The 16,660-nt window shown below is 32.8% G+C and overlaps 3 protein-coding genes and 1 pseudogene across 11 annotated transcripts; 2 read left to right on the top strand and 2 right to left on the bottom strand.

Annotated features, from left to right (window-relative positions):
• Window positions 1-267: 267 nt before the first annotated feature.
• LOC120068853 (AP2-like ethylene-responsive transcription factor SNZ) lies at window positions 268-4,998 on the bottom strand. 7 transcript variants are annotated; one of them, XM_090308218.1, is made up of 5 exons: window positions 4,310-4,998; window positions 2,719-3,081; window positions 1,453-1,694; window positions 1,228-1,375; window positions 268-1,146 (listed from the first exon to the last, which is right to left on the bottom strand). In XM_090308218.1, exon 1 carries the CDS (start codon window positions 4,893-4,895, stop codon window positions 4,365-4,367), a length of 531 nt encoding a protein of 176 aa, XP_090164344.1. In that variant the 5' UTR covers window positions 4,896-4,998; the 3' UTR covers window positions 268-1,146; window positions 1,228-1,375; window positions 1,453-1,694; window positions 2,719-3,081; window positions 4,310-4,364. The 7 variants fall into 7 exon arrangements, 6 of the variants coding, with proteins under 6 accessions (XP_090164344.1, XP_038876419.1, XP_090164345.1 ...); XR_016525283.1 differs by lacking the exons at window positions 2,719-3,081; window positions 4,310-4,998 and adding an exon at window positions 1,782-1,919; XM_039020491.2 differs by having other exon boundaries at window positions 268-1,375.
• LOC120068852 (RING-H2 finger protein ATL52-like) lies at window positions 949-2,172 on the top strand. Its single transcript, XM_039020490.2, has 3 exons — window positions 949-1,113; window positions 1,294-1,391; window positions 1,534-2,172. The coding sequence occupies exons 1-3, from the start codon at window positions 949-951 to the stop codon at window positions 1,880-1,882; spliced, it is 612 nt and encodes a 203-aa protein (XP_038876418.1). The 3' UTR covers window positions 1,883-2,172.
• A 363-nt stretch (window positions 4,999-5,361) lies between the features above and the next one.
• Window positions 5,362-10,465, top strand: LOC120068868 (E3 ubiquitin-protein ligase AIRP2-like; annotated as a pseudogene). Its single transcript, XR_016525334.1, has 6 exons — window positions 5,362-5,397; window positions 7,251-7,355; window positions 7,516-7,765; window positions 8,116-8,197; window positions 8,963-9,058; window positions 10,017-10,465. The product of XR_016525334.1 is annotated as an E3 ubiquitin-protein ligase AIRP2-like (transcript).
• Window positions 10,466-12,263: 1,798 nt separating this feature from the next.
• LOC120068865 (two-component response regulator ARR10-like) lies at window positions 12,264-13,652 on the bottom strand. 2 transcript variants are annotated; one of them, XM_039020510.2, is made up of 5 exons: window positions 13,495-13,652; window positions 13,252-13,404; window positions 12,863-13,162; window positions 12,679-12,755; window positions 12,264-12,588 (listed from the first exon to the last, which is right to left on the bottom strand). In XM_039020510.2, exons 1-5 carry the CDS (start codon window positions 13,607-13,609, stop codon window positions 12,388-12,390), a joined length of 846 nt encoding a protein of 281 aa, XP_038876438.2. In that variant the 5' UTR covers window positions 13,610-13,652; the 3' UTR covers window positions 12,264-12,387. The 2 variants fall into 2 exon arrangements, 1 of the variants encoding a protein (XP_038876438.2); XR_016525579.1 differs by lacking the exons at window positions 12,264-12,588; window positions 12,679-12,755 and having other exon boundaries at window positions 12,807-13,162; window positions 13,248-13,404.
• Between the last annotated feature and the right edge of the window lie 3,008 nt (window positions 13,653-16,660).

Genomic DNA, 16,660 nt, shown 5'->3' with positions numbered 1-16,660 from the left:
CAGCAATCCAAATTCATAAATTTAATTCAATACAATCAAAAGCTTAAAGTAGGTTTAAAAAAATGTATACCATGAAAACATTGAGAAACATCTTGATGAGAATATCTAAGAAGGTAGATATTTCTTAAAAGAATTTCCAAAATATAATTTTTTAAAAACTATTTAAATTAAGAAAGATGCATTTCACTAGTGAAGATCTCTTACATTATATTATGTTCACCTACGAAGGTAGATTAATGTTTACTTGTCAACTTTATAACTCAACTCTTCAACCAAATGGTAAAAGGTTAGAATTTGCTATTGAAGTAAAATAGAAAGAAAAAATGTTGACTTGTTGACAGAAATTTAATACCTTTGCTTACAAAACAAAACAAAATAAATAAAACAAAAAACTAAAGGGGGAAAAAAAGAGTGGACAAGAATCATACTTGCTTGAAATAATCTCAAACGGCCTTATCCAAAAGTAGCCAAAACTGAGAAAGCAATCAGAAGAAAAACAGAGGCAGAGAGAGAGAGACAGAGACAGAGAGGTTGGGATTCTGTTTGGGGTGCCACCGCACGTTAGCTCTTCGAGAAGAAGAATCTCATCAAAATAGCTCTTCTTTTTTCACCGTTTCAGACTTTTTGCCGCCATTTCTGACACTAACTTTCTTCGACCGTTCGATAAGAAAATCTCCCATTTCCAGTGCCCCCCCTTCATGGACCCACCGCGACAACGATTCCAATGACCAAAACAACCAACTGTCTTCTTCTCCTTCCATCCACTTCAACTTTCTTCACTGTTTTCCCCAATTCCCTTTTCAGTCACCTCCAATAACCCATATCACGATTCTTCTTCCTCTTCTCCTTTTTCTTCTTTTCGATTCGATTTCCCCACGATTCCCCTTCTGATTCAGTCAATTCCTGGGATTTTTCCAGTTGGAGTTTTGAGATTTGAGAGATTTGGAGATGACGGGTTCTGGTATGAACTTGATTACCACTGTTATTGGGTTTGGAATGAGTGCTACATTCATAGTGTTCGTCTGTACAAGAATCATCTGTGGTCGACTTCGTTCGGCTCAATCCAGTACCCCCAGTTATGAGATTGAATCCAGGGTCGATCTTGAGCAGCAGGTAAGCAGTAATGTCATCTCTCTTAATCTGGATCTGCACAGTGTGTCTTTAATTTACTTCTAGATCATGAATTCCATTACAGTAGAGTGATGTGGCCAAGGATTGGAATGGTACCATTGTTCTAGGCATCTATATGTCAAAATGATGAGCCTCTTGGTTCTTTATGTTGTTTGATGCCAGCCAGAGTCCCGGGCGAGTGGTCTCGAACCGGTTTTCATAGCTGCTATACCGACGACGAAGTTCGACCGAGAGGCTTTTAGTTCTGTAGAAGATGCTCAGTGAGTACAGCTTTCAGTTCATTAGAATATTAATTGCAGAAGAATAGATAGTTAGGCTTACAGTTTTGTAGAAGATGTTCAGTGACTGATAGATAGATAACCTGACCCACTAAAACTATGGTTCATTGTGCTCCACTTTCAGGTGCTCAATCTGTTTGGGTGAGTACGAAGAGAAGGAAGTACTGAGAATAATGCCCAAATGTGGTCACAGTTTTCATCTCACCTGCATTGATGTATGGCTGAGAAAGCAATCTACATGCCCAGTCTGCAGGCTGCCATTGCAAGACTCCTTTAGAACAAAACCTGCAAGACCAATGACAGTGAGCAGAGATCAGTCTTTTGATGGTTCTGAGATTTCAACTGATCATCACTCTCAACACTGGCTTCTACCTGGCCCCAACCGTTCGGAGGGCAACACAAGCAACCAATCACACCTTCAACCCATTCCAGTAAACCCCTCAGTTCAAAGAGAGATGGAAACAGTACAATGATATTATAAATTAGCTTCACTGCTGGATAGGTAGGAGCACGATTACACAATTGGATATCCCATACTTCTGTACAAATCATTATTTCTATATTCTTTTGCATTGGGTAGTTTAGATTTCGGCTTCCTCAACCAATGCAATGAATTCTCATAACGTTGTGGATATCTCCTTAAATTTCTGCCTCATTCAACATATATCAAATGGAAGTTTGGCAGAAACTTGCAGCAATGTAGATTTTTCCTGGTGCTTAAACCAGGATATTGAATCAAGTTGATGCAGAAACTTCCACACGATCTAGACAGTTCTTGCTTGCACAAACATTTAAAAGTTTTGAGATTAAATTAGCCTAACTCTCTAAGTTTTAGTTGTCAAGATATTTACCTATGCAAAACAACGTGAAATATCTTAATAAAATATCACATTCAAGGGAAATTTTGGCAACTTGCATTGCAACTCTTTCGGGAAACTAAAATAAGCCACATAGATATTAAGGATCAAGGTGGCCTTGCAATCTCATTAAACCGATAGTTTACATCAGCCATTTCTATTGTGTGGAACTGCTACAGCCATGAAAGAAGCTTATAAAACACAGGGTCTAAATCAAGAAAATGTATTGTACTATTCAAAGCACGCAATCGAGACTACATGGACGAAGAAAAACTAAACGGAAGCATTAATAAGTTAAAATCTTTTTAGTCCCCCAAAACTGACTTTGGAGTGGGCGAGGTATCTTTGGGAGATCGGTGGAGTGGGCCATGAGCATAATGCAATGAGTGAGACTCCAATACCCGACTATGCAATACAATTACAGAAGATAAAACCAGAACAGAGACGTCAACCTCAGCCTGTGTAGCAGTTGATCGTGTTCCAACACCCTGCCGATTTCTGTGTGCAAAAAAATATTAGCTTTGATGTTGTCGCTTCAACGATGCTATCCTTTCATCACACCATGGGGAAAACGAAATAGCACAAAATTGATAACATATCGAGACTTGACGAAGGCACGGTCAAGCCCTGTAGCACTGATACAGCCCAGACCTCTGGCAAAAGGGCTCACTTGGAAATCTAATTCTCAAAGAAACTGGCAAGAAACCTTAAATGACACATAGACCCTCGTTGAATTACTCTTCAGCCTTGATATTGGCATTGAGATTCCATGCACCTTCAGTTCCCTCTATAAATCCTAGTTGTCATCTCCATCACTATATAGAGGGCAGATTATCAGATCGCATAAAAACAGATGAATCAAAATGAGAAGTCTGGATAAAATGCTACACCTCCTGTTTGATGCTCTCAGAAAATTCAAACCCTATTTGAAGTATCTTTCTATAAAACTATGTCCATGCTTTCCTTTTTATCTTCTGATTGACCAACGTTGCCTTAATAACTTCTATGAATCAAGAAATCTGAGTTTAAGCCCTTCTTATATCAATCAAATTGATAGAACTTGCAACAAAAACTAAAGGGTGAGAAGGAAACAAGAGAGAATAGCTTTACTTTGAAACCTTTTTCACAAAGAAAACCGAGTTAGCCTTTCTTAAATTAACCAAATCAACAACATTTTACCACTAAAAACTAAACGGTAGAAAGGAAACATAAGAACATGCACCAAGAAACTTGAGTTGAAGACTTTTCTTAAATTAACCAAATAAATCAAAATTAAGCAGAAAAAACTAAGGGGCAATCTGGGAGCTAGTTTGAAAATCAAATTGGCTTAAAGGTTGATATTATTTTTCGGTGATTTTAAAAAAGAAGAATAACTCCAGTTGTTTTAAAATGCATTAACATCCATGTAAAAACACAAAAGATACAAGTTAATAGAACTTCTAAGTAACAGCCATCCAAATGTGTTTTCACTAAAGCTTTGTTCTATAAGGCAAGAAGTTGTTTCCTCATAATAACTCGGAAACAGATATTAACTTCTCAATGACACCAATTAATAAATGGAAAGATTAAACATATAAACTAGAATTAAAGCAATGGATGCAGATAAGGATGACTAGAGAAGTATACGAGACCTCACGACTTGCTGAAATGCCAGAAATCCAAAACTTAATAACAGTTAAACATGAACATTGTGAGAACAAGAATAAAGCTTTTTGTATCATATATATGCAATTACCTTTGAAGGCTAGTGGAAGTGTTGAACTTCCACAACAGCACTTAATTTACAAACTCAGTAGGACAATTGTGTCATAAATTATGTAAAGATCATCACAAACAATACTCTCACGGGGTTTCAAATTTCGATAAGCGTAAGGTTCCGAAGGAGGCAAAGAATGTGCCCAGTATGTTCCTCATGCTAAATTGCTAATCCAACCAAAAGGGCTCCGATTGCCTCAATTTCAAGTTCCACTCCAGAATGCTAATTGAAGAATCAAAAGCTGATAGCAATGGTGATAACATAAATTGAAATGTTCAGAGCCTCACCAGAATGCGAGTAAATTCTTCCATCTCGATTTTCAAACTCGGCCACGTCTCTGCCTCACGCATGAAACTGGGAAATGAGGTCCAAGGCCCGCAATCTCTCAACATGAGGATCGAAACCCTTGGGTGTCGCAGTAAACCTATTATCACGATGCACTCGTCTTTCCTCCGCCATAGCCGCTGCCGAGGGCGATAGTTGGCGCTTTACCCGCTTGTTCTTAATAAAACAATCCTTCATCTTCTCCTCAACCATTTCAATAGTGCCCTTGGAATCGTGCTCAGCGTCAGCATCATCGTCGTCGCCGACCTGCATCGGCTCGTTGCCGTCGTCGTTGAAGGCGGCGCTGGTTGCAGAGGAGAGGGAATTTTCGTTGATGGAAGGGCGAGGAAGAGGAAGAGACTGGGAGAACTGAGTTTTAGAGAGGAAAAGGGAGAGGTTGAGGTTGGCCTGGTGGAGAGAATTATAGATTTGAAGGAGATGGGTTGGGTTAGAGGAAGAAGGAAGCTGCTTGGCCATGAAGGATGCTTGCTCTAGCGATAGTAAGAGGTCGGACAATGAAGGTGTTGCCCCTTCTGCCATGGCTTCCATCTTCCTTCTCTCACTTTAAGCTAAAGAATTGCAGAAGGAAAGCAAGTTGTATGATGAACCAATAATCACACTCTCTTAACTCTCACAAAGTCTACATTGCGTTTATAACACCCAAATAAAATTCCAATTTTATCCTAAACTTTTCATGCCCATCCGCTTAAATTTTTTGATCAATTGATGATTTAAGTTCTTAATGATATTTCTTCACCCATTGATATTAATTTTTTCTTGTTGGATCTTTAGATAATATATAATTAAATTCACTTTCACGTAGTTGCTAACTCTCGTGTGTCAATTGAACTATACTCGAACAAATATAACAATTTCAAGACAATTTATAAACCTTTTGTTCGAGGTCCCCTAAAAACATTAGCAAAAAATAATTTTTGGAACATGAAATTTTTTGTCTAACATCAAGTCCTAAACAAAAACATAAAATTGAGCGGAAACGACTCTCTAGTCCCATATGGCACCTACAACAAACCTCCTTGTCAAGCGTCTGGTACAATCTTGCCTTTACCTGAAAAAATATTTTAAAAAAAGTGAGCATTTAAAATACCCAGTAAGTAACCTCATTACCGGGGTCAAGCTATGCAAACACATGTGCAACATGAAATTGAATATTCTAAACTAGTGGAGCCTAACATGAAGAAATAAAGACTGAACATGGGTTGTAATCTGAGTGAACAATTTAACCTGCCTTAGCGTAGGTGAGATGTATTCATACTAACTGGTGAACCCAAAGGACACACAAAACTGTTGGATCCAAAGGCGCACATAATTTGGTGGATCCAAAGGCGCACATAATCTGGTGGACCTGAAAGCACACATAAACTGAATTTGAGGTGTATATAGCTACGGGTAGGAGGACAATTGTTACTAAACTAGTCTATCATGGAACATGCAGTTAGATCCCATAATATGAATTATAGCATAATATCTTATAAATTCATGAATTCATAGAATAACATCACATAAATTCATAGCATGCATAACTAAAATCCTTTCACCAATGAAAGACGACCCTTTAACTACTGTTGCACAACACTTATCCTTCTAAATCCCAACCTTAACACCCAAACGTTAAGGGTAAATTAAATCCTAGGCCAAAATTTAATGGGCAATTCAAGTTTCACTGAGAATAACTCATATCTTATATATAAAAAAAAAAAGTTGAAACCCACAAATATTGATGGACAACAACTTATGATGGAAAAATGAGTATATATGAACGGAATACACTAGCATTGATTATATCTCAACTAGAAATAATACACTCAATGTATAATATTCAAAACTAAAACATAAGTAAAATGATGTAACAAGACTTAGATATGGAAATAATCAAAGACTTGAAAGAACCTCAAAACTTTTGGTGACTCAAAATATAATCGAGACACTCTTCTGATAAATGTTGTCATAAAGAAAATTATTTGCTCTGCACGGGCTGCAATTTGACTAAGTGATCGTCTCAACAGGATACAACGACTAACTCCAGTAGAACTGTAACCTCGAACTACTCGTATTTGGCAGAACTCTTGAATACTTACTCTCAACTCAAGTCAAGAACAAAGAAAAGAAAGAAAGAAAGAAAGAAAGGAGCAAACTCTTCAATTTGGAATGGTTGCTACAAATGACAAGCCAAGTAGCTATTTATAGACTAGTAACTTAACAACTCTAAAAATACAAAATAAAATCAAATAAATATAAAAATATAAATATTTGTCAAATTTATCTCAATTGAGTTGTTATTTGACAAAAATCAAACATAACTTATTCAAATTGAAGAAACTACAAATTTAACTTTCATACATGTTAATTTTGTACATGAATCATCATTTTAATTTAAGTTTCAATCCAATTTAAAAGTTTAAACAATAGATTTAATCTATGTAGTTAAATCCATTTTATCTAATATCGGAAACATTGTGGGTAATGTTAATTTCATGTCAAAGTTCAATAGACATTCAAGAATTTTCAAGAAAACTTCAAAATATCCACTACTATAAAATCTACATTACTTGACAACTGCAATTTTTACTTACTTGACGTTTTTTTAAACGTAATTTAATGACATTTTTAAAGAGAAAACATCTAAGTAATATGTTAAAAGAGTGGAGATTTCATGGATATGTTCGAACTTTTTTAAGATGTCAAGTTTTACTTAACTTTTACTCGACACAATTTACATATCAAGAATAATTTTGACCTCTTTGAATTTTTAATTGACATATTTTAAATATCAAGAAAAAAATCTCAAACCCTTTTTCTTGCGCCTTCGCGATTTTGCAGCCCCCATAATCTCAAACCCTCTTGCACGTTCGATTTCTCAGATTCAACTCCGATTAATCTTAGAAATCGTTCGACTCCTTCAGTGAAGCTTGGAAATCTTTCGACTCTGGTGAATCTTCCAAATCGTTCGACTCCGGTGAAGCTTCCAAAACGTTCAACTCAGGTGAAGTTAGTGAAGTTTTCGTTCGACTCCATATTCCTTTAGCTCTTTTTAGCTATTTCGCCTCTACCTTCTAACCCTTTTTAACAAAGCATTCTTCTTTTTACTGCTCTGCCACCTAGCACTCATCCTTTAAAATAAATAAATCTCCACAACTACTAGCCTTAGACTATCCAAGAGAGTGATGGAGCTTGTGATCAAACGAGATTATCATATAGACCTGTTGTTCCCTTTTCCCTCTTTCTAGTTCAATGAATTGATTGTTACCTTGCTGGTGTATTGGGGCTGCTAAGAATCTTTATCTATGTGGTATATATAATGTATGCATTTTTCATTTTGGTTCTATTTGGCAGTGATGACCAATTGGCTATTGATCTTAGTTTTGTGTGCTTATGTTGTCTTGATTTTTCCCCCCATTGAAGGCCCTTATTTTTACTAACCTTAAATTATATCCTGATTGACAACTAAATAATTTTCTTTGAAAAAAAAAAAGAAGAAGGAAGTCTGATGTTCAATTTCTTGACATTGGAGGTAATTATAATCTAATTAGTTCTTGTCATGTGCAACCATGCTATGATACCATGTCCATTTAAGAAAAGCAAGCATTAGAGAGTTTTATGGTGAGTGAGTGCAGCCTAAGTGGACTTTTTACTTTCTTGAGTTATAAATTTGTTGCAATGAATTTGTTTTGGAACCTAGCTTTCTAACTTATTTTTCTTGTTCTTTTCTGGTTGGTGTTCCAATGGATTGGCCTTTTCTCATCCACAGTAATCTTCCCTTCTCTTCTGCAACTTCAAAAAGGCATCATAGAATTAGAAGATAGAAAGCAAAAAGAAGTCTGCAATTCCAGGTACAATAGAAGGGATGAGTTTGGAGTTTAACGACATGGTTGTTTTGCCCAACTGCAACCATTCTTTGTGCTTGAAATGTTATCGAGACTGGTACGGATTTATTTGTTATTAAGGTCCTTTTGATAGTGACTTTGAGAAGTGGAAAAAAAAGGTAGAATTCAAGTGCTTTAAAGTGAATAGATAAGTTGCATTGTTTAACTTAGTTTTCTTTACCAATGGGGTATTTCCTCTTATTAGTCTAAAGAAGGAAATTAAGGAGTTGTAGAATTTCTCCAATATCCCGTTGGTCTGAAAAATCTTTCATAGTCAACTTTCTTGAATTTGCTTGTTTCGAGAAAGATTTCTCCTAATTAACAGTTTTTGGCATCGTTCCATAGAACTGAAGAATTATTTTTATTATATATGGATGTTTCATTGTTCAAAGCTCTATGCATATATATTAAGTAATATACTTTTGTTGATAGGTTACTTATTAAACAATGTCACTTTCTTCGTTGTGTTGCTAGAGTGAATTAGTTAATTTTGATGTTTGTTGAAAGTTGAATTGTGTATAGAATGTTTTTTTTTTTTCTTTTATGAAAGGTATTGTAATTAAAGTGTGGGGTAGGAGAGTCGAACCTCAATTCTCGAGGCCGATAGTACAGACACTATGAGTTGAGTTACGCTCTTGTTGGCATTTTTATTTAGTGTAAAGAATTAATACACTATGATGTTTATTTAGTGCATTTGTATGATATGTATTAATTATTGACTTTGTATTGTAGTGTCCTTTACAAGTGGGAACTATCAAATGTGAGTATTATGTTATGAGATATATGCGAGAAATCGTGTCTAAAGAGAAGAATATTATCACAGATGCAGTATGTCTTTAAACTACTTATATATATTGTAACATTATAAATAGTGTAAATAGTAAATAAATATATATTTGAGTTTTTATGTTTTATAGATTGATATGAGGAGCTCGTACTCGCAACTTGAATTGGATGAAGTATGCATAGAATGTGCTGAATATTTAGGTGGACTTCCTATAAATTTTGTATATGTGGCTACATGGGAATGCTCAAAACTTTTTTTTGTGTAAATGTTTTCTTCAGCCATTATAGGTTATATACTTCAAAGAAATGTGTGGTGGATGATAGAATTTTAGTGTTGTGATTTTTGGAATACATAACACATATATTGATCTTACAATTTTGGAATTATCATATATTGGGGTGGGTTATTGCTAGAGTATATATACTATTGTACGATTGGTCTTGTAAATTTTTGGAATCATTCATATACATGGAAGGTAACAGAAGAATGAAATTGTTTATTTTAGTATTGTGAATTGTTACATTAGATATATAGGCTGATATGTAGACCTGAAATATGTGCAATTATTTATTTTAGTTGATGAAATTGTCTTATTGGTACACATGTAATGTAGGAAATGAGAAATGAAAATTAAATTCGAATGTTTAATTTGAAAAAAAAAAAACATAGATTACATTGGAAATGGGTCATGAATTAGAATACTTGACCATTATTTTGTGTCAAAATAAAAATATATTTGACAAATAAAAAAATGTCAAGAATAATCACATATGATACGTAATAAGTGTCAAGAATTAATACACTTGACATGTCATCAATGTCAAGTGTATTATATTTCTTGACATGGAAATTATGTCAAGAAATATTTCTCTTGATATTTTTTCAGTATCAAGTTATCATATTATACTTGACAGTCGAATACTTGACACTTTTATTAGCGTTAAGTATACCCTTTACTTGACATTGAAAAAACATCAAGTAATCTAATTTCTGTAATAGTGATCCCAGATAACCAAAACTTTATCCAAAATTGTGATTCTGGTGACCTCAAATGTCGGTGACTGTGGATCCATGAAGGCGGCTCGGTGGGCCTGGGCGACTAGAAGGGAGGAATCGTTAAAGAAAGAGAGACTGAAAGAGAGAGAACACTGCTATTGGCAAGGGCGACGACTAGAAGCAGTGGACCACGACGCGATGGTCTTGACAGCGAACTAAGAATAATGTCGTTCAATTGGAAGAAAAAGCAAAGCTATCGTCTGTGGGTCTCACAAACGCAAGATGAAGGGGGAGAGGGTATGTGGGTGAGAGGTAGAAAACTTAGAGAGATAGTGGAGGTTTTTGTATGAATGATCCTTTTTGGAGGGTCTTTATGATTGATGACCTGCCCCTTGCAAACTTATGAAATATAACTTTTTGCTTATGTCATAACACATTATCGCATTTTATAATTTATTGCGTTAGAAATGACCATGTTTATGGTAGTCTAACACAATGATCATCCTTATCATGATCTTCATTTTTTTTCAGAAAAATTGAGAAATACAACAAACATTTTATAATGTATCGTGTTAGTGATGGTCATGTAGCCCTACCGTGATGATATATTGTGATATTCATTTTTCTCACTCAAAAAACAACTAACTATGAGAAAAATTGGGAAAACACAATAGAGAAATAAAAATCGTGATAAAGTTGGTCATCACGTTAAGGTTATGATATGTATGATGGCTACCCCTAATGCAATACATTAAAAAATGCGATAGTGCATTATGACCTAAGCAGAATGTTATATTTCATACATTTGTGGGGAACGGGCCATCAATCATAGGATCCTCTTGAAAGGGTCATCTATACCAAAAAAAAAAAAAAAAAAAAAAAAAAATCTCGAAAGAATGAGGGGTTTGGGAGTCTGAGGCTAGGAGTAAAAAAAAAGATAAAAGTTTTATTTATTTATTTTTATTATAAGAAAAGTCAAGATAATTTGGGACGAGGAGATTCGAAACCCCACATGGTTGCTAACATTCATATGTCAATTGAACTATATTCAGTTTGACAACATAGTTGGATATTTATTATTTTTTTGAAAATTATATTTCATATAGTCTGAAAAATGAGTCCCATTTGATTATCGTTGTGAAATCTGGGGCCACATCCAAATAATCAATAAACATAATTCAATTGTATTTGAAAGTTACTTAGGATCCACTAGATATTGTTACTTAACATAATTATGAATCTATCATGGTTACAATTATTGTGTATTGACCCTAAAGGTTAACAGTAAAAAAACAATGATATCATAAAATGCAAAGTAAACCGTCTCATTCATAATCAAAATTACGTTTGCAAAATGTATCTAAGTTAACGTGATCGAAAGCAATCTAATTAACGTGTGGGATTGAGGTCCATTACGATTGACCATCAATGGAATCTCATTATACTAATTCTGATTGTAGAGTGATAAACATGGAGACATAGTGCTGTGATTCTCGAGGTAGTTTGATTCCCCAAAAAGAGATAAAATATTGTCAATGTTTAACCGGCATTGAGAAGTTCAATTCCTACGCCGCATTATTGTCAAAAACAGAAACTTTCGCAAAATATTGATCAAGGTTGTTTTATCTTGAACTTAATATTTATTTATTTATTATTTTTTTGGTAGACTTTTTTGGTCAAAAACTCCTAATATTGAATATTTGAATCTAGTTTGGTAACTAGTTCATTTTTCATTTTTAGTTTTTAAAAATTAAGTCTACTTTCTCTCATTTTCATAGAATGTTTGCTTGTTAGGATAAAGAGTTAATTCTTAACAAATTTTTTGAAAAATACAAAAACAAACATTTAAAAACTATTTAGAGTTAAATTGGGTGTAGGCTTAATTTTCTAAAAACTAAAAATAAAAAAAAAATAAATGGTAACTAAACGAGATCTTAATGTAAAATTTGACACATCATATCAAATCCCAAATATGGTTTATGTTTATAATATAGTTTATGTTTCAAAATGGAATTAAATATATGCTTAAATGTATCCTCTATATTTCACATTCACATTATGAAGTTGTTTTTGACAAAATATATTTAAGTTGATAAAGTTGAGAAGAAACACGGATTAGTCTTTATTTTCTGCTATTAGTTAAAAAAAAAAAAAAAAAAGAATGGAATAGAGATGGAACTTTCAACCTTAAAAAATTAATAGAAGTTGGAATTGAATTAATTATTTGAATTTTTGTAATGCAAGGATGATTTTCATTGGGAAAGACGATGATAATAATATGTTGGTGATGCAAAGTAAGAAATATTGCATCAAATTCTCCATTCATCAACCTTAAACATGTAATGTTGATAGAGTCATTTTGTGTGTTTCAGATTCAAACCAATTTAGACTTCCACTGGCTTTGGTGGTAATTGGCTGATGGTTGGGGCATTGCCTTTCCAAGTGTGATAATTGAGGATGCTGAGTTTGTTGCCCCTTCTTGGTTCCGAAATTCAATCACTGATTCCTCATCTTTATAAATTTTGTTTTGATGAATTGCATCTTCTTCATCTCGTTTTAATGAGAGACGAAACTTCTACATATATCAATAAAGAGAATAAGGTTAACAAGTAGTAGCATATTATGTTATAACAATTTTATTATACAGTATAGTGTGCTTAGTTACCTGTAGATGACTTGAAATGTTTTGTTTTCTTAGTCCAGGGACATTCATATGTTGAAGTATCTCCTTTGGATGTGCTTCTAAATTAATTAAGAAACAAAAGTTAGAAAGATATTAATTAATGAGTAGGTTAGGACAAAAGAAAAAGGAGAAACTAGGAGTGTGTTTGTGTCAGTGTCACACTCACTGTCAAGTCCCAATGCTTGAATGGTGTGCAAGAATGTATTATGCAATTGTTGAGTCCAAATGAGCTTTGGCCTTGAATGATGATGAGGTTGTTGTTTTCTAATTTGGATCATCTTCTTGTGTTGTTGAACAGGAACAGGATTATTATTGTTGGGAGGTGGTTGTGTAATAATTCCTTTGATAACTGCAAATTGCCACAGATTTCTTATAGTTTTCATGGTGAGTGGTTTTACAAGATGTAGCATTGCTCCTTTGAAGAGGCACCCCAACTTTGCAATCTCGTTATCATCACCCGTCATAACTTTACATCATAAAACACAACACAACCACTACTTTAATTTCATTTCATTTGTTGCAGTGCACTAATCATATATAAAAATTATTACCTACTAACAATTGGCAATTTCATTGTTTTCTGAAGCTTCTCTAGAAATTCATATGTACCCATATCAGGCAAATGGAGTTCTGTTAAAACCAGATGGATATCATTTTCCCTTTCCTTTACCATCAGCAATGCATCAATGGCGCAATAAGCACTAACAACTGTGTAAAATAATAAACAAATTCAGCCCAATATTCATCTTTTTTTTTTTTTATTAAAAACTTTATAGAATACCAAATCTAATCAATTACCTTCGTATCCACACAAATCCAGCATTTTGCACACAATTTTTAGACTTGTACAATCATAATCAACCACCAAAACTCTGAATACTTCACATACCTCCCATTTTTTTGTCAATTCCATCCTGCAACAAACACAGAGAGACTAGCTACAACACCAAGTATCTCTCTACACCATATGTTTATTCGAATGAGAGGCCTGCTTTTGTAAGGGCATTGTATTAAGTTGTGAAGATAAAACTACAAATTTGGCATGTTGTTTTAATGTAAAAGAAGACTACCATATAAATGTTGTTGTTATGGGGGGAATGAACCTATCCAACCCCTAATAATTTCCCTTCTTTGCAAAATTATTACCATTTTTGAAGTGCTTTTCTCCGAAAAACCTGTTTCATGATTATGATTCATTAACCAACTCCATCTTTGTATATCTTCAACATTTTTTACTAAAGTATTCAACTAAATTGATATGTGAAGATCAGAATTACGATACTTTTTGGAATCGATCATTAGTAGTTAGAAGTAAGTTAAGATTGAAGTTGGAACAAACTTTTTTTTTTTTTTTTTACGTATGTTCAAAAATATCTATTTTGACCATAAAATTGTGTGTAATTTATGGATTATATAGTTAAATATTATTTTGATAATTTGCATACTATTGCTATAATCTTCCATAGAACAACATATACCTTACTTAATCATTATAACTTTTAAAAAAATAGTTACATTGGTTATTGGTTGAATTTTTTAATTTCCACTACCAAGTGTTGTGTTATGTACGTTATTAAATAAACAAATAAATAAACACTAAAGTGTTACCTTTTCTTTTGTAAAAATATTGCTGTTTGATTACAAATTAAATATCGTATTAGTATTCGTTTTTAAATTCTCGATAATCAAAACCTCACATTTGTCCTAATGCTCAATTATGATGTCATGCCTTTTAAAATAAAATTGTGGCCTCTTCTTCCTTTCTATCAATGTTCTCCTGCATGTTAACGTTAGTGTGAGGATGTAGCCACTCAACTCTTGACTTTTTTCTTTAAAATTCTGAGGAAATGACAAATTTCGAAGGCCCTTTTAATTTGTGTCAAAAACTGAAAATAATAAGAATGTGGACCAAATAAGTTCCTCACATTTTTATAATTCTAAAGTTACTCCTGATATTGTTGGATAATAACATTTTTGAATACAATGTAATTGTTATACCATGTATGAATGGAAATACATAATAAAATGAAAAGAATCGATTATGAGATTCTAACCTAATGGATTCAAGAAATAAATGGAACAGATTTTTCGCCTAATTTGAATTTTGAATTTGTTGGATTTGATCTGATTTAACCACTTTTAAAAAATATTCGGAATGAATCAACCTCTAAATTATATATCACATTTTTTATTTTAATTTGTACTAGATATTTAGATTTTACGTTATTTTATTAATTTTTTATTATTTTAAATTCAGATTAATATATTTGCTTCTGATTTAGATTTTACTCATTACTTTATACATGTTGTCATCTAACAAATAATATATTTCATTCAAATTTTATCAATTTTTTTTATATTTTTGAATACGTCCCTTTATTATCATCTCATTAATCTAGCTTCTTGTTGTTTTTTTCTTTATGGGTTCATAGGTTTTGTGGTTAATGGAGTACAATGTAATTGTGTAATTGTAAATAAACCATCTCCCTCCCGGATTTTCCTCCTAGAATTATTTTTTAATTTATATTTTATTACCAAATTAGATTTTATCTAACTAATTTTTAAATTAATCACAATAAATAAAAGCTTACCGATTTTCTCCCCAATTTATATTCGAATTTATCTTTTATTATCAAATTTGATTTTATCTAACTAACCTTTAATTTGTTTAAATGTTTGTTACAGATTCAATTATATCTAAATATTTTTCATTATTTTATACATATTGTTATCAAATTAATTTTATTTTTTTCTTCATATTTTTATCTTTTCAACTTTTCATATAGAAACACATAAAAGTTTGTTGTACTTAAAAAAACATATAAATGGGAACTAAACTTTAAACGTATAAAACACATGTTTGTGGATATTATATATATATATATATATTGTTATAAGGTTGCATCATCATCATCATCATCATAATAATAATAATAATAATATTCAGCCATCTAAATAAAATAAGATAACAAAAAATCCTAAATCTCATCTTCTTCATCTTGTCGCTTCCAAAATTTCTCTTTCTCCTTTTTAGTCTCATGTCTGTGATTGTTGGTTCAACAACCCTTTCCATCGTCTTGGCTAGCTTTTGACGACCACCCTCGCGCCGACCTTGGTCGCTCGACACATGTTTTCTACTTTTGTTTCTATTTTGAACATAGCTTTCAACAATAATAACGTTTTGGGATTGATAGTGTTTAAAGTTGGCTTTCGAGATTCTATGAGCAAACTATTCACATAGAATGAAGACAATGAAATTCCCCTACAACTGATTTGGTGTCAAATGTAATCATATTTTCAATAGTCACATTGTCCTGAAGTTAAGTTGTAATTTCTTCAACTAGTCACTTGTCAACAACGACTTCACTGTACAATCAACTTTGCTCTTTCTCACTGAAGTCCATCGTTGTGGACATCCATAAGTTTCAAATGACTCCCTTCCCTGATTCGGCTTCCCTCGCATACACATGTTCTATAGGCCGGAAGCATTAAGGACCATATTGGGTGATTTTTAATTTTTGCTTCTGAAGTGTTTAAATATAGTGTATTTGTAGTTATAGAATGTTTAAGTAAAATGTATTTGTGGTATTCGAGTTAATTTTGAAATAGTGTATTTTTGTATGGTACTTAATTGGATTGTTTTTAGGGTAGTTTTGTCATTTATTAATTAATATTTTCTATTATATAAATTCGTTTTGTTATTTTATAATTTTGAAACATTTTTACCATTTGGAAATGAATCTTTAAGTTTCCTATTTTTCTTGTCAACCTTTTTCTTTTCCTTCATTACATTTATGAGGGGTCGGCCAACTTATACCCTGACTCTATTAGCAATGCTTTTTTTTTGAAAAATAAAAAAATAAAAAAATTATGGGCTAACTCACATGTACAATTTTTTGTTTTTTTTTTTTTTAACTCTTAACAACTCAATAAAAATAAAATTCAAAATTTAAGAATAAAAATA

The sequence above is a fragment of the Benincasa hispida genome, chromosome 12 (assembly GCF_027475165.1).
Source record: "Benincasa hispida cultivar pf3 chromosome 12, pf3_genome.v1.1, whole genome shotgun sequence".
Taxonomy (NCBI): Eukaryota; Viridiplantae; Streptophyta; class Magnoliopsida; order Cucurbitales; family Cucurbitaceae; genus Benincasa; species Benincasa hispida.
Note: the sequence above shows the minus strand (reverse complement) of the source record. Positions and strands in the feature narration are given on the sequence as shown.

Excerpts from the sequence above, each read along its gene's own strand:
- LOC120068853 (XM_039020491.2), bottom strand. The coding sequence starts at position 4,895 with ATGGAAGCCATGGCAGAAGGGGCAACACCTTCATTGTCCGACCTCTTA.
- LOC120068852 (XM_039020490.2), top strand. The coding sequence starts at position 949 with ATGACGGGTTCTGGTATGAACTTGATTACCACTGTTATTGGGTTTGGA. Across the intron at positions 1,114-1,293 it reads GGGTCGATCTTGAGCAGCAG|CCAGAGTCCCGGGCGAGTGG; the intron begins GTAAGCAGTAAT and ends GTTTGATGCCAG. Across the intron at positions 1,392-1,533 it reads AGTTCTGTAGAAGATGCTCA|GTGCTCAATCTGTTTGGGTG; the intron begins GTGAGTACAGCT and ends CTCCACTTTCAG.
- LOC120068865 (XM_039020510.2), bottom strand. The coding sequence starts at position 13,609 with ATGGAATTGACAAAAAAATGGGAGGTATGTGAAGTATTCAGAGTTTTG. Across the intron at positions 13,405-13,494 it reads GGATTTGTGTGGATACGAAG|TTGTTAGTGCTTATTGCGCC; the intron begins GTAATTGATTAG and ends TATTTTACACAG. Across the intron at positions 13,163-13,251 it reads AATGAAATTGCCAATTGTTA|TTATGACGGGTGATGATAAC; the intron begins GTAGGTAATAAT and ends TATGATGTAAAG.